The sequence below is a fragment of the Fistularia commersonii genome, chromosome 32 (assembly GCF_037954325.1).
Source record: "Fistularia commersonii isolate RoL2024-O1a breed Wild chromosome 32, RoL_Fcom_v1.0, whole genome shotgun sequence".
Lineage (NCBI taxonomy): Eukaryota > Metazoa > Chordata > Actinopteri > Syngnathiformes > Fistulariidae > Fistularia > Fistularia commersonii.
In genome coordinates this window covers 10,539,745-10,552,500 of record NC_141315.1, presented here as the reverse complement: position 1 = coordinate 10,552,500, position 12,756 = coordinate 10,539,745, and the positions used below count along the sequence as shown (strand labels likewise).

General features: G+C 47.5%; 1 protein-coding gene across 3 annotated transcripts in view; it reads left to right on the top strand.

The window, feature by feature from the left end:
• LOC147215473 (corticotropin-releasing hormone receptor 1-like) overlaps positions 1-12,756 on the top strand; it is a 64,650-nt gene that overhangs the window by 2,100 nt on the left and 49,794 nt on the right. The window contains exons 2-5 of one of the 3 annotated variants that reach the window (XM_086139678.1): positions 799-943; positions 3,140-3,227; positions 3,933-3,992; positions 5,200-5,325. In XM_086139678.1, coding sequence (XP_085995804.1) covers positions 854-943; positions 3,140-3,227; positions 3,933-3,992; positions 5,200-5,325 — 364 coding nt within the window. In that variant the 5' untranslated portion in view covers positions 799-853. Of the gene's footprint in view, positions 1-733; positions 944-3,139; positions 3,228-3,932; positions 3,993-5,199; positions 5,326-12,756 lie in introns of those variants that run through there. The other 2 variants (XM_086139677.1, XM_086139679.1) reach the window with 2 other exon arrangements.

Genomic DNA, 12,756 nt, shown 5'->3' with positions numbered 1-12,756 from the left:
ATCTGTCACTCAATTCTGGAGCCAATCACAGCTCAGGCTTGAGAAAGGGGCGGGGCTTAACCCAGATGGGTCACCTGTCAATCACACAGCGGCGTCCAACCGCTTCTCATCCACACCTGTGGACCAATCAGAGTCTTCACTGCCATGTTTGGACTGGAGGATCAGGATGGAGAGACAGGAACCAGGAGAACACCAGGAAGACCCAGGCTGGAGAAGATGGAGAACCCTGGAAGGAGAACCCTGGAAGGAGAACCCTCCCTGGCGACTGTCTGGATCTCCTGATGTTCAGGAGGATCATGGTGGTCCAGGTGTCCCCCTGCAGAGATTGACCCCCCACACACACCTTCTTCACCTTCTCCTGAAAGCAATCTCCTGCGTCTGCGGGGAGACGAGTGAAACGTTCACTGTAGCTGCTGCATTATTGATGGAGATGTTTTATTTAGCAGGGTGGTATGTGTGTGTGTGTGTGTGTGTGTGTGTGTGTGTGTGTGTGTGTGTGTGTGTGTGTGTGTGTGTGTGTGTGGAATGCAACTATTACCTACCGTCCCGCGGGGCCTCCCGACCCGAGGACAGCTGCTGTTGTGCCGGAGAGCCAGGCTCGTGCCGTGACATTTAACCAACGCTGACTTTTCCCAGCGGCACTCGAACGCACCGCCGTCCCTCACTTCCTGGTTGCTTCTTTATTCATATTAATTTGCTTTTTAAATTTATTTATATTTTTTTGTTTAACCGGGTGTTTCACAAATCGGTAAACATCTCGCGCTAATGCTAATTCGCCCCCAATTTTTTTCTTTTCAGTTTCCATTTTTCAAATGAAATCTTCCCGTTGCGACGCAGCTGTCAATCATCCATTATGAGCTCCTCCCACCGAGGAGGGAACCAATCAGATGAGCCTTGTCACGGAGGGGGCGGAGCTTCACCCCCCGGCCGCAGGAAGCAGGAAGTGAGCAGGATGCGAGCTCCTGTTAGCGTAAGGCGGCGCCGCTGTCACCTGACAGGCTTTATGAACAAAAAAAAGAAAAGCGGGTGCAAATAATCCAGATTAGGGAGCTGCTCTTCCATGTGTCTGCTGAGGAACGTCAGGAAGCAGATGTTTGCATGCCAGCGTGCAGATCAGACCGGAGCGAAGCCGCTAACGCTTCTCACGCTTTTTACTTTTGAAACAAGTCCAAGAGCCCGATGCCTGGAGGAGCGAGCAGCGGCATGATCTCAACGTTCTCCATGTTCTCCATGTTCTCTACATTGTCCATGTTCTCAACGTTCTCCACGTTCTACATGTTCTCCACCATCTCAACGTTCTCCATGTTCTCAATGTTCTCCATGCTCTCCACGTTCTCCATGTTCTTCATGTTCTCCATGCTCTCTATGTTGTCCATGCTCTCCATGTTCTCCACATTCCCAATGATCTCCACATTCTCCATGCTCACCACGTTCTCCATATTCTCTATGCAAACCATGTTCTCCATGCTCTCTACATTGTCCATGTTCTCCACGTTCTCCATGCGCTCCACATTCTCCACATTCTACGTTCTCCACATTTTACATGCTCTCCATGTTCTCCATGTTCCCCATGTTCTCCATGTTCACCACGTTCTCAACATTCCCCATGTTCTCCACGCTCTCCATGTTCTCCACGTTCTCTACATTCTCCATTCTCACCATGTTCTCCACATTCTCCATGTTCTCCATGCTCTCCACGTTCTCCACATTCTACATGTTCCCCATGTTCTCCATGCTCTCCACATTCTCCATGCTCACCATGTTCTCCTCGTTCTCCATGTTCTCTACATTCTCCACATTCTCTATGCACACCATGTTCTCCACATTCTACACGTTCTCCATGTTTCCCATGCTCTCCACATTCTCTATGTTCTCCATGTTCTCCATTTTCTACACGTTCTCCACATTCTCCATGTTCGCTATGTTCTCAATGTTCTCCATGTTCTCCACGTTCTACATGTTCTCCACGTTCTCCATGCTCTCTATGTTCTCCTGACTTAGTTTGAACGTTAACAAAAACCTGATGCCTTCTCCTGTGTTCTTCTGTTCTCCTGCGTTCTCCTATGTTCTGCTGGATTCTTCTACATTCTCCTAAGGTCTCTGACATTCTCTTGCATTCTCCTATGTTCCCCTCCATTCCTCTACGTTCTCCTGCGTTCTTCATCATGGTTTGGTTCCCAGTGGTCAGTTCTGGTCTCGCTCCAGTTCACCTTGTTCTTTAACAACCTTCGCCTCCAAACCTTCATGAAGTCCATTCGTCCTCATCATCTCGTGTCCTGCAGACCCTCGGAGGACCCGGAAGCCTGGTGACCTTTTCAAGGATTAGCATGATGAGCTCCGCTAGCGGCTCACGTTACGCTAACACGGCTAATGAGACACCTCGCGATGAAAGCGGCTAATGGCTAACAGGAAGCCGGAGTTGTTGCAGCCGTCGGAGCTGCGTTTAATGAGGGCCCGGGTAGCGTGCGTGCTAACGCTATCGCTAACACTGCAGCGGGAGGACTTTCACCCGCCCGGCTTCATTATCGGATTTCTGGACCGGATCCCGCGCACCCTGACGACCCGCCGACATTTCGGTTTTCACAATCACGACGCACCGGGGGCGTTAGCCGTTAGCATTAAACAACCTCAGCGGTGAATGGCTGGCAGATAATTAGTTTAATGTTTTTCTTTGTCTGAAGCCCTTTCAGAGGAAGTGTTCCTCCTCCGGGCTTGGTGTCCTTGGAGCTGAAAGGTCTCACACCCCCACACACACACACACACACACACACACACACACACACACACACACACACACACACACACACACACACAGGTGACAGTCCTTTAAAATGAATGAATCCACGTCATGGAGTTCTGCATCTGTTAGCGTTCTCGCCTGAAGAACCATGTTCCAGGTTCTGGTCTGGACCTGGGTCTTCTTTGCGTTCCTCAACGTTCTCCTCGCGAAGGTGGCGAGCGGTTGGATGAACCTGTGATTGACAGGTGCGGGTTAAGCCCCTCCCCTTTTTGGTGGATCATCTCCGGTCGGGATGGAAATGAAATTCTTGCTTTGCAGGGGAAGCGTTTAAAAACGAAAAGAGTGTGTTTATGACTCTGTGTGTGTGTGTGTGTGTGTGTGTGTGTGTGTGTCCTGCAGGTGTTCGCCCTGGCCAGTCTCCTGCCGTCGGCCTCGGCGGTGGACCTGACGTGTGAAGCTCTGCTCCTGCTGTCCAGCAACATCTCCTGTAAGCCCCCCCGACCCCCGCCGTCAACCAATGAATGGCGGCGTCACTGTAAATAAAGCCCCCATTGATTTTCCGTCGCCAAAACTCCGAAGCCTCCGTCGCAGACGACCTCACCTCGCCGGCGTTCCAGGCGTGAACATCTCTCAAGGTCGGATAACAAACGGCGGTTCCGGCGGCGTCCAGTTTCTCCAAATAACCCCCCATCGATCGACCCGCCGACGCCTCTCATCTCCGATTCACGAGGCGGTCGGGGCGGGGGGGGGGGGGGTCAAAGGTCACGGGGATCGCTCGGGATGATGTCACCATGGCAACCTTACCGCAGGAACGTCCGAGCGACGGTTTCCCGACGACGCGTTTTCAATTTTTTTTTCCCCCTTCTTGAGCGGCGCGGAGCTTTTGAACCGCTTTCCGCCCTCCATTTCCCGTCCGGAAGTACGGCGAGTTAACAGCGGCGCCTCGGGGAACGTCTAGATTCATATTTGCTTCGCCGCCTCCCCCTCCTTCAGCCGCACCTCCGGTTATTGCTCGGGGAAAGGTCTGTCACCAGTGTTTACCGTTGCCCTTTAACGCTCACCCTTTGTAGCTGCTAAGCTGGGTTTAATGAGATTGTCATGGCGGGTTCTAAACTGTGCAAACAGGAGGTGTGTGTTTGTGTGTGTGTGTGCGTGTGTGTGTTCTTGACCAGGTTCTCCCTGTGTTCTCCAGTGCAGACGTTGGCCTCGGCCTGGAACCAGACCCAGAGCAACGCCTCGGCCCAGTGGAGCGGTGAGGAACTTTACATTGAAATAAATCAAGACAAATTTAGGGTTTATTATTATCATTAAATGGAGATTTTTACACCATTTTTTTAAAAAAAGGAAAATTGCTTGCTTTTTTTTCTGATGCACCTTTTTTTTTTTTTTTTTTTTTTGCTTTTTAATTTCAAATATTTTTTCAAATCAATATAGTTTCAAATTTCCCTCTAACTTTGTCACAACGTCAGATCATCACCTGGTGAAATGTTTAGTTTTAGGATTTATTTTTTATTTTCCTGGAATCAATCAATCAATCCAATCAATCCAATCAATCCAATCAATCAATCAATCAATCAATCAATCAATCAATCAATCAATCTATCTATCTATCTATCTATCTATCTATCTATCTATCTATCTATCTATCTATCTATCTATCTATCTATCTATCTATCTATCTATCTATCTATCTATCTATCTATCTATCTATCTATCTATCTATCTATCTATCTATCTATCTTATATATTATTTAGTAATTTTTTTATTCAATTATTTATTTTTTCTTTTTTAGTTTATTAGATATTTATTTTTTTCTAAATTTCTGGTTTTTATTTTTTATAAATTATTTATTCACATTTTATTTAATTTTCATATTTATTGACAATCTTTCTGTTTACTTACTTATTTATTTTCTGTATTTATTTAGCCATTTGCAAAGGATGTCAGTTTATCTGCACAGTAAAACGATTTTATTTTCTTCCCTGTTTCTTTTCCATTCTTTCAATTCTTTCAGTTCATAATGATTTTTCCTTTTTCTGATTTTTTTTTTGGAAATTTTCTCGCAGAATCGCAAATAAACTTCATCCATTTTAGTCGAACAAATACTTTTGTTTTGTTCTCGACATTTTCTATAATGAGTTCTTCGGAGAGGAACCCCCCCGTACTCCCCCCAGAGCCAGTGCAAACTGTGTGTGTGTGTGTGTGTGTGTGTGTGTGTGTGTGTGTGTGTGTGTGTGTGTGTGTGTGTGTGTGTGTGTGTGTGTGTGTAGGCCTCCCCTCGCCAGGGGAAGGAACTCCTGCATGGAGGTTTTAGGGACTCAGATCAAAGAAGCGAAACAAAGCTGGAAATAGATTCCGGCTCCGAGCCGCTGGAGACTCACATGCACGTGTGTGTGTGTGTGTGTGTGTGTGTGAGAGTGTGTGTGTTACTGACGTGTGTGTGTATATGTGTGTGCAGGCCCGGGTCCGTACTGTGACACCTCCATCGACGGCATCGGCACCTGCTGGCCGAGGAGTGGCGCTGGGCAGATGGTGGCGCGCCCCTGTCCAGAGATGTTCTATGGCGTCAGATACAACACCACCAGTGAGTCCGACACACACACACACACACACACACACACACACACACACTCACATGCCCTCCCGGGCCTATCCTGGATGCATATTTGTGTACACAGATATTAGCATGAGCATACAAATTTGGGAGAAACAAGCAGGTGCGCGCACACACACACACACACACACACACACACACACATACACACACATGCACAGGCTACAGGAAATGTTTTCTTTCAGTTTTTTCCAATTATATGGTTGTGATTGACAGCTGAGGTTAAACCCCGCCTCCTGCCCTCAGTGTCAGCTCTGATTGGCTCTACTCCCTGTGAGAGATGATCGATGATCAATGGAGGAAATGATCAGAAAGGGTACATTGCTGAGATTTATCTTTATTAATGATTTCATTTCATATTGATTAAGGCTGATGTGTTTTTTGGAAGCGGAGCCAGAGCTGGTTCTGGAGGCGGGGCCAATGGTGCTCTGGGAGGCGGAGCCAGCTGTATGCTGGGAGGCGGAGTCTGTGTTGCTCTGGGAGGCGGAGCCAATGGTGCACTGGGAGGCGGAGCCAGCTGCACGCTGGGAAACGGAGCCTGTGGGGCTGTGGGAGGCGGAGCCATTGGTGCTATTGGAGGCGGAGTCACTTGTATGCTGGGAGGCGGAGCCAATGGTGCACTGGGAGGCGGAGCCAGCTGGATGCTGGGAGGCGGAGCCAATGGTGCTATAGGAGGCGGAGCCAGCTGCATGCTGGGAAACGGAGCCTGTGGGCCTGTGGGAGGCGGAGCCATTGGTGCTCTTGGAGGCGGAGCCACTTGTATGCTGGGAGGCGGAGCCAATGGTGCACTGGGAGGCGGAGCCAGCTGGATGCTGGGAGGCGGAGCCTGTGCTACTGTGGGAGGCGGACCCAGCTGTATGTTGGGAGGCGGGGCCTGTGGGGCTGTGGGAGGCGGAGCCATTGGTGCTCTGGGAGGCGGAGCCAGTTGTATGCTCGGAGGCGGAGCCAGTTGTGTGCTGGGAGGCGGAGCCTGTAGTGCTCTTGGAGGAGGAGCCAATGGTGCTCTGGGAGGCGGAGCCAGCTGTCTGCTGGGAGGCGGAGCCTGGCGCTGCCAGTGTCTTGTTTGGTTTCATTGCAGTGATTTTTGTTTGGATCTTCTGACGGAGATCTGTTCTCTTGAAGCTCCTCATTCTCCTCCTCTTTTCTGGTCATTTTCAATATATTTGTTTGAAATGACTTCCCGCTGTATTTCCTTCACCTGCTGCTTCTCATGTGCTGGATTTCCGCTGATATTCCTTCTCTGACGTTCTGCTCAGAAGAGTCAGTTTACAGGATGATTCGCCGCCCGTTTCCCGGCTTCGTCTGGACTCTTTGCAACACGGCTGGTTTCCAGCTGGTTGACGGCTGATTTTCTGGTCTGGCTGCAGAACCCACCCTCCGTCACCTTCTGTCCACCTCCATCACGTGAAGCCACGAGTGTCGGACATGGATTCATTCACATTTGATTCCTCTGCGGGGAACTCATGCAAATCTGAGTCTTTTTAATTAAGTAATGCCTCTTTGGTGTGTGTATGTGTGTGTGTGTGTGTGTGTGTGAAGCAGTGCTGTCACGGCCGCTGGGAGGAAGCCAGCCCTGCACAGGTCACCTAATCGTGTGTGTGTGAGTGTGTGTCGGGGAGCTGATATGTGGTTGGACTGAGCCGTGGTTTATTTCCAGTCTATAAATAACAATAAGACACCGGGCGATGAATACATGCATCCTATTACTGAAGAGGCCTGGTGTGTGTGTGTGTGTGTGTGTGTGTGTGTGTGTGTGTGTGTGCTCCAGATGGCTGCGTGTGTGTCATGCTGAAAAATTGCATGAGCGCTGGAACCAGGTTTCTCACGGATCTTCTGGAACGTTCCCTCGGCCGTCAGTCGGACGAGGGCGGCCATCGGTATCGCCACGGTTACCGTATCGACGGGTTACGGGTGGTACTGCAGTACACGATCAATATAACGATACTTTACTGCAATTGCATTGACGTTGCAGTACCCGTGATGGAGTATTACTGTGTTTCTGCCCCGACCGAATACTTCAGGTACTTGAAAACACAAGTACCACAACACCTCACTATGGTTTTGCAGTACTTGCTAGTATTCCTATAGTTTTCTGACAGTATTACTTTACAGTAATACTGTTAAAAGTACTGTAGTATCAAGGTACTCCATCCATGATGATACTACAACTCTAAGTGTATCTGGTCCCTCTGATGTTTCTTCCTGTAGTTTTGAAAAGTATTTTGTAAAAAATGTATTTTATTCTACTTGCTTCGTTTTTAAAATATCATTTAAATTCAAAGATTGTGGCAATTGTTGTGCGTTGTTGCACTGTAGCCTCACACGGCGCTCCATTTGTGGCACAGTGAGCGGAGCTAGAATTAGTTATTGATAATAACTAACAATTATCGGTGATGATTATTAGTTATCAATCAAGCAAAGATTGAGCAAAGCTGGAATATAATAAAGAAATACGTTGTATATTTGACAATCTGAGATGCTGATGTGTGTCGATTGAAGGACTACAAAAATGGCGGCAGCCTCAGAAAACTACAAAATAGCAGCCTGAATGCAGAACTACCAAAATGGCGGCGGTTGTAGTCCGAAGGTTCCCATCTGGTGCTACCATGTTAGCGAGGCCGGAGGACGCAAAGGGACAAATGGGACGGCAATAGATCATGTCCTGTGTGAAAATGACGTGTTTGTGTTAAGAAAAGAAAGGAAACTAGAGAGAATAATATGTTTGAATTAACAGAATTAACTTTCTGTGAAAGTCTGATCTTGTCATATCTACCGTCATTTCCAGACTTTAAATAAGCCGCTATTATTTTCCACGCGCTTTAAAACACGATGCAGCTAAATTTTTTGGGGGGGGGAATGAGCTTCACGCCACCAAAACATTTAGCCTCGGACGATGAAATGACCGTCAGCTGGAAAAAAGCATTTCCAGTATGTATTTATGTATATAATAAAAGTTAAAAACATGTGTCTGTGTAAATATCTCATGTCACAAGTGCAGCCTATATATGTACACATAGATTTATTTTGTTATTTTTAGCCGGTGCGGCTCAATAGTCCGGAAATTACAGTGAATAAAACATAAATATTTCATTTTCTCTGCAGTTGTTCATTTAAAAAAAAAAACTGCAACACGTGTTGTTTTTAGGCAAAAAAAAACAAAAAAACGAGTTAATTCATTTAAAATTTCAAAAGGGAAACGTCTCCAAATGGCTCTTTGAGTGGTACAAGTACACCGTGGCAGTACCATCGCTGTAAATGTACCACAATGTACCACAAAGACGGTCCAATCGCAGTACTCTGCCTGTGGTAACACAGCAGTAGTACTTTTCCCCTCAGGATAAAGTAGTTGTAATACTTTGTACGCGATGTTTACAGTATCAGGTTTTCCGAACGACAGATGCGCTCGATGCTTCGCATCTGGGTTGCCGCGGTGACACGGGCAGAGAAGCTGAGGTGCGTCAGGAAGTGGATCTTCTCCCGTCACTAAACTAAAAGCCCAGAGGTTAGGAAATGGACTCCATTAATTATTCAGCTACAAGAGCTTCTACTACTACTACTACTTCTACGATCCTACGACTACATTAGTCGTATTCAGCACTACACAACTTTCAGTTTTTTGTGCTGTAAGTTAGGGTTAGGTTTTGGGAAGCTAACCAGAGCAGCTCAATGCATACCAACATGTATAAACACACAAATACCGTAAATTCAGAGAGGAAGCTCCATCCTGGGAGTTGAAGTGGACTTGTCGGCGGACGTGTCTGAGAGGAAGACGCTGGAGAAGCTGCTCGGTATCAGGGCACCTTCAGCCGTAGACTGAGACCACCGAGGAGCACCGCAGAAGGTCCTTCTTACCTGTGGCCATCAAACTTTATAACTCCTCCCCTTTCTGCAAGTTCTATTCTATTCTAAAAATGTTGAAGTATTCTTTGAGATGGTTGGGTCACGTACAGAGGAGGAACCGGGAATATATTGGTAGACGGATTGGAGGTCTAGAGGAAGACCAAAGAGAAGATGGATGGACGTCATGGGAGGATATGAAGGTAGTTGGTGTGAGAGAGGAGGATCCAGAGAATAGGGTTAGATGGAGAAGGTGGATTCGCTCTGGAGATCCCTGAAGGGAAAAGCCCAAAGGAAAATAAGAATTTGTCACAGTGGTGCCGGACATGTATGACCGAGACAAAGTGATGACTGAGATGGTTTGGACACTAGCACTCCTCTGTTCATGGCCAAACCATGGTGAAGAGCTGGGTAGAAGGTCACTGAAGGTGGAGCTGCCAGGCAGAAAGTCTAGAAGAAGACCAAAGAGAAGATGTGTGGATGTCGTGAGAGAGGATATGAAGGTAGTTGGCGTGAGAGAGGAGGATCCAGAGATTAGGGTTAGATGGAGAAGGTGGATTCGCTCTGGAGACCCCTGAAGGAAAAAGCCCAAAGGAAAAGAAGAATTTGTCATAGGGGTGCAGGACATGTATGACCGAGACAAAGTGATGACTGAGATGGTTTGGACATGAACACTCCTCTGTTCATGGCCAAACCATGGTGAAGATCTGGGTAGAAGGTCGCTGAAGGTGGAGCTGCCAGACAGGAGGTCTAGAAAAAGACCAAAGAGAAAATGTGTGGACGTAGTGAGAGAGGATATGAAGGTAGTTGGCGTGAGAGAGGAGACTCTTTCGGCAAACCGACTTGCATTTGCGATTAATTCCTCCGATCAGTCATTTTGCGCTTTTTGCACACGCCGCCATTGTGAAAAAGACGTGCAGAAATGCATTCGATGCAACTTTCGACTTGAAAGCGATCGGTCTGGCTGTCCTAGAAGGAAATAGAGCTGCTGCTGCTGCACGGAAGTTCTGAAAAAAGCATTCATGTTACCGTCATTTATTTTACTAATTAAAAAAAAAATCCTATAAGATCTTGCTGCGTTAATATCTCAAGTCTATAGACAAGTGCGGCTTATTTATGCACAATATATTTTTTTCTTTTAAAAATCAGTAGTTGTGGCCTCCGTAAAGGTGTACTCTATCGTCCAGAATTTACACAAATAAGTATTCTGAACATATAAATAATAATCATAATAATTGATTTTATTTTAAGACACCGTACAGATATTTACAAAAACACAAAATACAGATTCAAAGTGGAAAAAAAAATAGTGATTCAAATGCATTAATATATGTGAGAACATGATGCATATATGAGCACATGTACATGTGCACATGTTAACCTTAAAGCAAGCGGCAGCTGCACCATTAGTACAAGTACAACAGTGTGTTTACACACACACACACACACACACACACACAGTGACACAGAAAACACACAAGCACGAACAAAGGAAATGAAGACAAAGTAGGGCAACAATAACATCCATTACCCACATAAATAAATAAAACCAAAATAAAAACAAACAAACCACGCATAACACACACACACACACACACACACACACACACAGGAGGAATTTTCTCTTTCATGTGGAACAGGCTCATTAGCGCAGATGCTTGTTATTTACATTTCTTTCTCCTAGCTTACTTTTGTTAATGTGGCTCGTCTCTGCTAACCCGCTAGCAGCCCTCAGGCGAGCTGCTCGCCGGCTAGCTTGCTAGCGCCGTACGCCGCCGGTTGGAATTATCCAACCGTCGCTTGGCTCCGCGGCGCCACTTCTTGGCCAACTTCCTGGTGGACGTTGTTGCGATGCGGGTGGGATAAACAGCGTCAGCGCAACCCTCATGGCTTCAAACAAGTACCAAAAACAAAAAGCTGTAACTGAAAACACCGAGGTGAGATTTGGCTCATCGTGTTCCCACATTGTCCCATAAAATAGCGAGCGTTAGCTTGTGCTAGCTAGACTGAAGTTCATTTCTTTATCATTTTCAGCTTCGCCTTCTCCGTCCACATGGCGAGGACTGTGACGGCGAGGAAGACAAACACTTAGCCGCGAACACGACTTTGATTTTATTTAATTTTATAACGCTAGGCCGGCGTCGAGCTGTTAATTACGCGGTAATTACCGCGGAGCAGATGATCCGGCGCCGGGGGACGGGCTAATTGACTGCCTTGCGATAAAACCCGACAGCGGTGGCGAGGCGGCGGTCCGTGACGCCCCGGGGATTAACGGGAACGAGGAGACAGATTATTAAACAGAACGGGGGGGAAGATGGCGGATCCAATCCTGCCGAGCCTGAGGTTTCATCCCACCTGCGGAGGAAGGAGGCGGGAGGTTTGACCTTTTGACCTCGCCCTTCCTCGCCTTCCTCACCTTCCTCCTCTCGAATTCATAAAACAATGAGGTGTGAGCGTACGGGGCATTCCTAATTAGCCGTGGCTACTTTAAATGGCGCTTCAGTGCTAATTACTAGCGATTGACAATCCGGAGAAGACGAGGAGGATGAAGAGGGTCTGTTCGCCTTCTAATGGCGGCTCATCGTCGCCGTCGGTTTCTCTCTGACCTTAATTCTGCATTTTTATTCAAATAATCCCTTTCAGCGGCGGACGGGTGGGGGTGTGGTAGCAGGGAAGGGGCGTTCAAGTGCCGCTGGTTTATTTGAATGTCAACAAGCCGTTGCTGCGTAACGGTGATGAGGAGGAAGAGGGGGGAATAAAATGTACCGGTGATCTGGCGTTGCGAGGGGGCGGCCGGTTCCCGTCTGAGAAAAGGTTTTCCGGATTCAAAATGGTGACCTGACTTGTAGGTCTCAGCTCACTTGGACTCGCCCCACGACTCGGGCCTCGACCGGGAAGCTTACGCTAATTTTTAATTCGACTCCAACACCAGCAATTTGGACCCAGCTAGCCTTCCTCTCGACCGACCGGACTCGTGAATCGACGAAACGTCGAGAATCCTGGTTGAACTATGACCCGATTCACGCTCCAGTTCTGCTCCTCTATGTTGATACTGGACTCTTCCTTCCTTGGTGACTCAACTTGAGTTCAACTCAACCCTGAGTTGGACTCAACTCGGACTCGACTTGGGGTCTCCTTCGGGACTCCCAAAGCTCTAGTCTGGTCACTCAAGGCGCTGCTGAACTCCAACTCTTCCTTTGCGGCTCAGACTCAGCAATAGGGACTCGACTTGTACTCTTCTTCTGAGACAGAGGGTCAACCTGTACTTGGTCTGTGACCCATCCTCGTCTTGGACTCGTCTTCTGAAACATCGTTGACTTGGCTTGACTGACTCTTCTTGAGAGACTCAAACTCTCACTCAGTGCCTCAGAGTCCTCTTCAGTGACTTGGACTCAACTCAGAGTTGACTCTTCTTACTCTGCTTTGACTCTTAAGGGACTTGAACTGGACTAGGACTCCTTCCTTCCTCCTTTTGTGACTCTGACTCGACTCGCACACTTTATCCACTCAGACTCTTCTCCAAGGACTTGGACTCGTCCTCTGAAACACCGTCACCTTGAACTC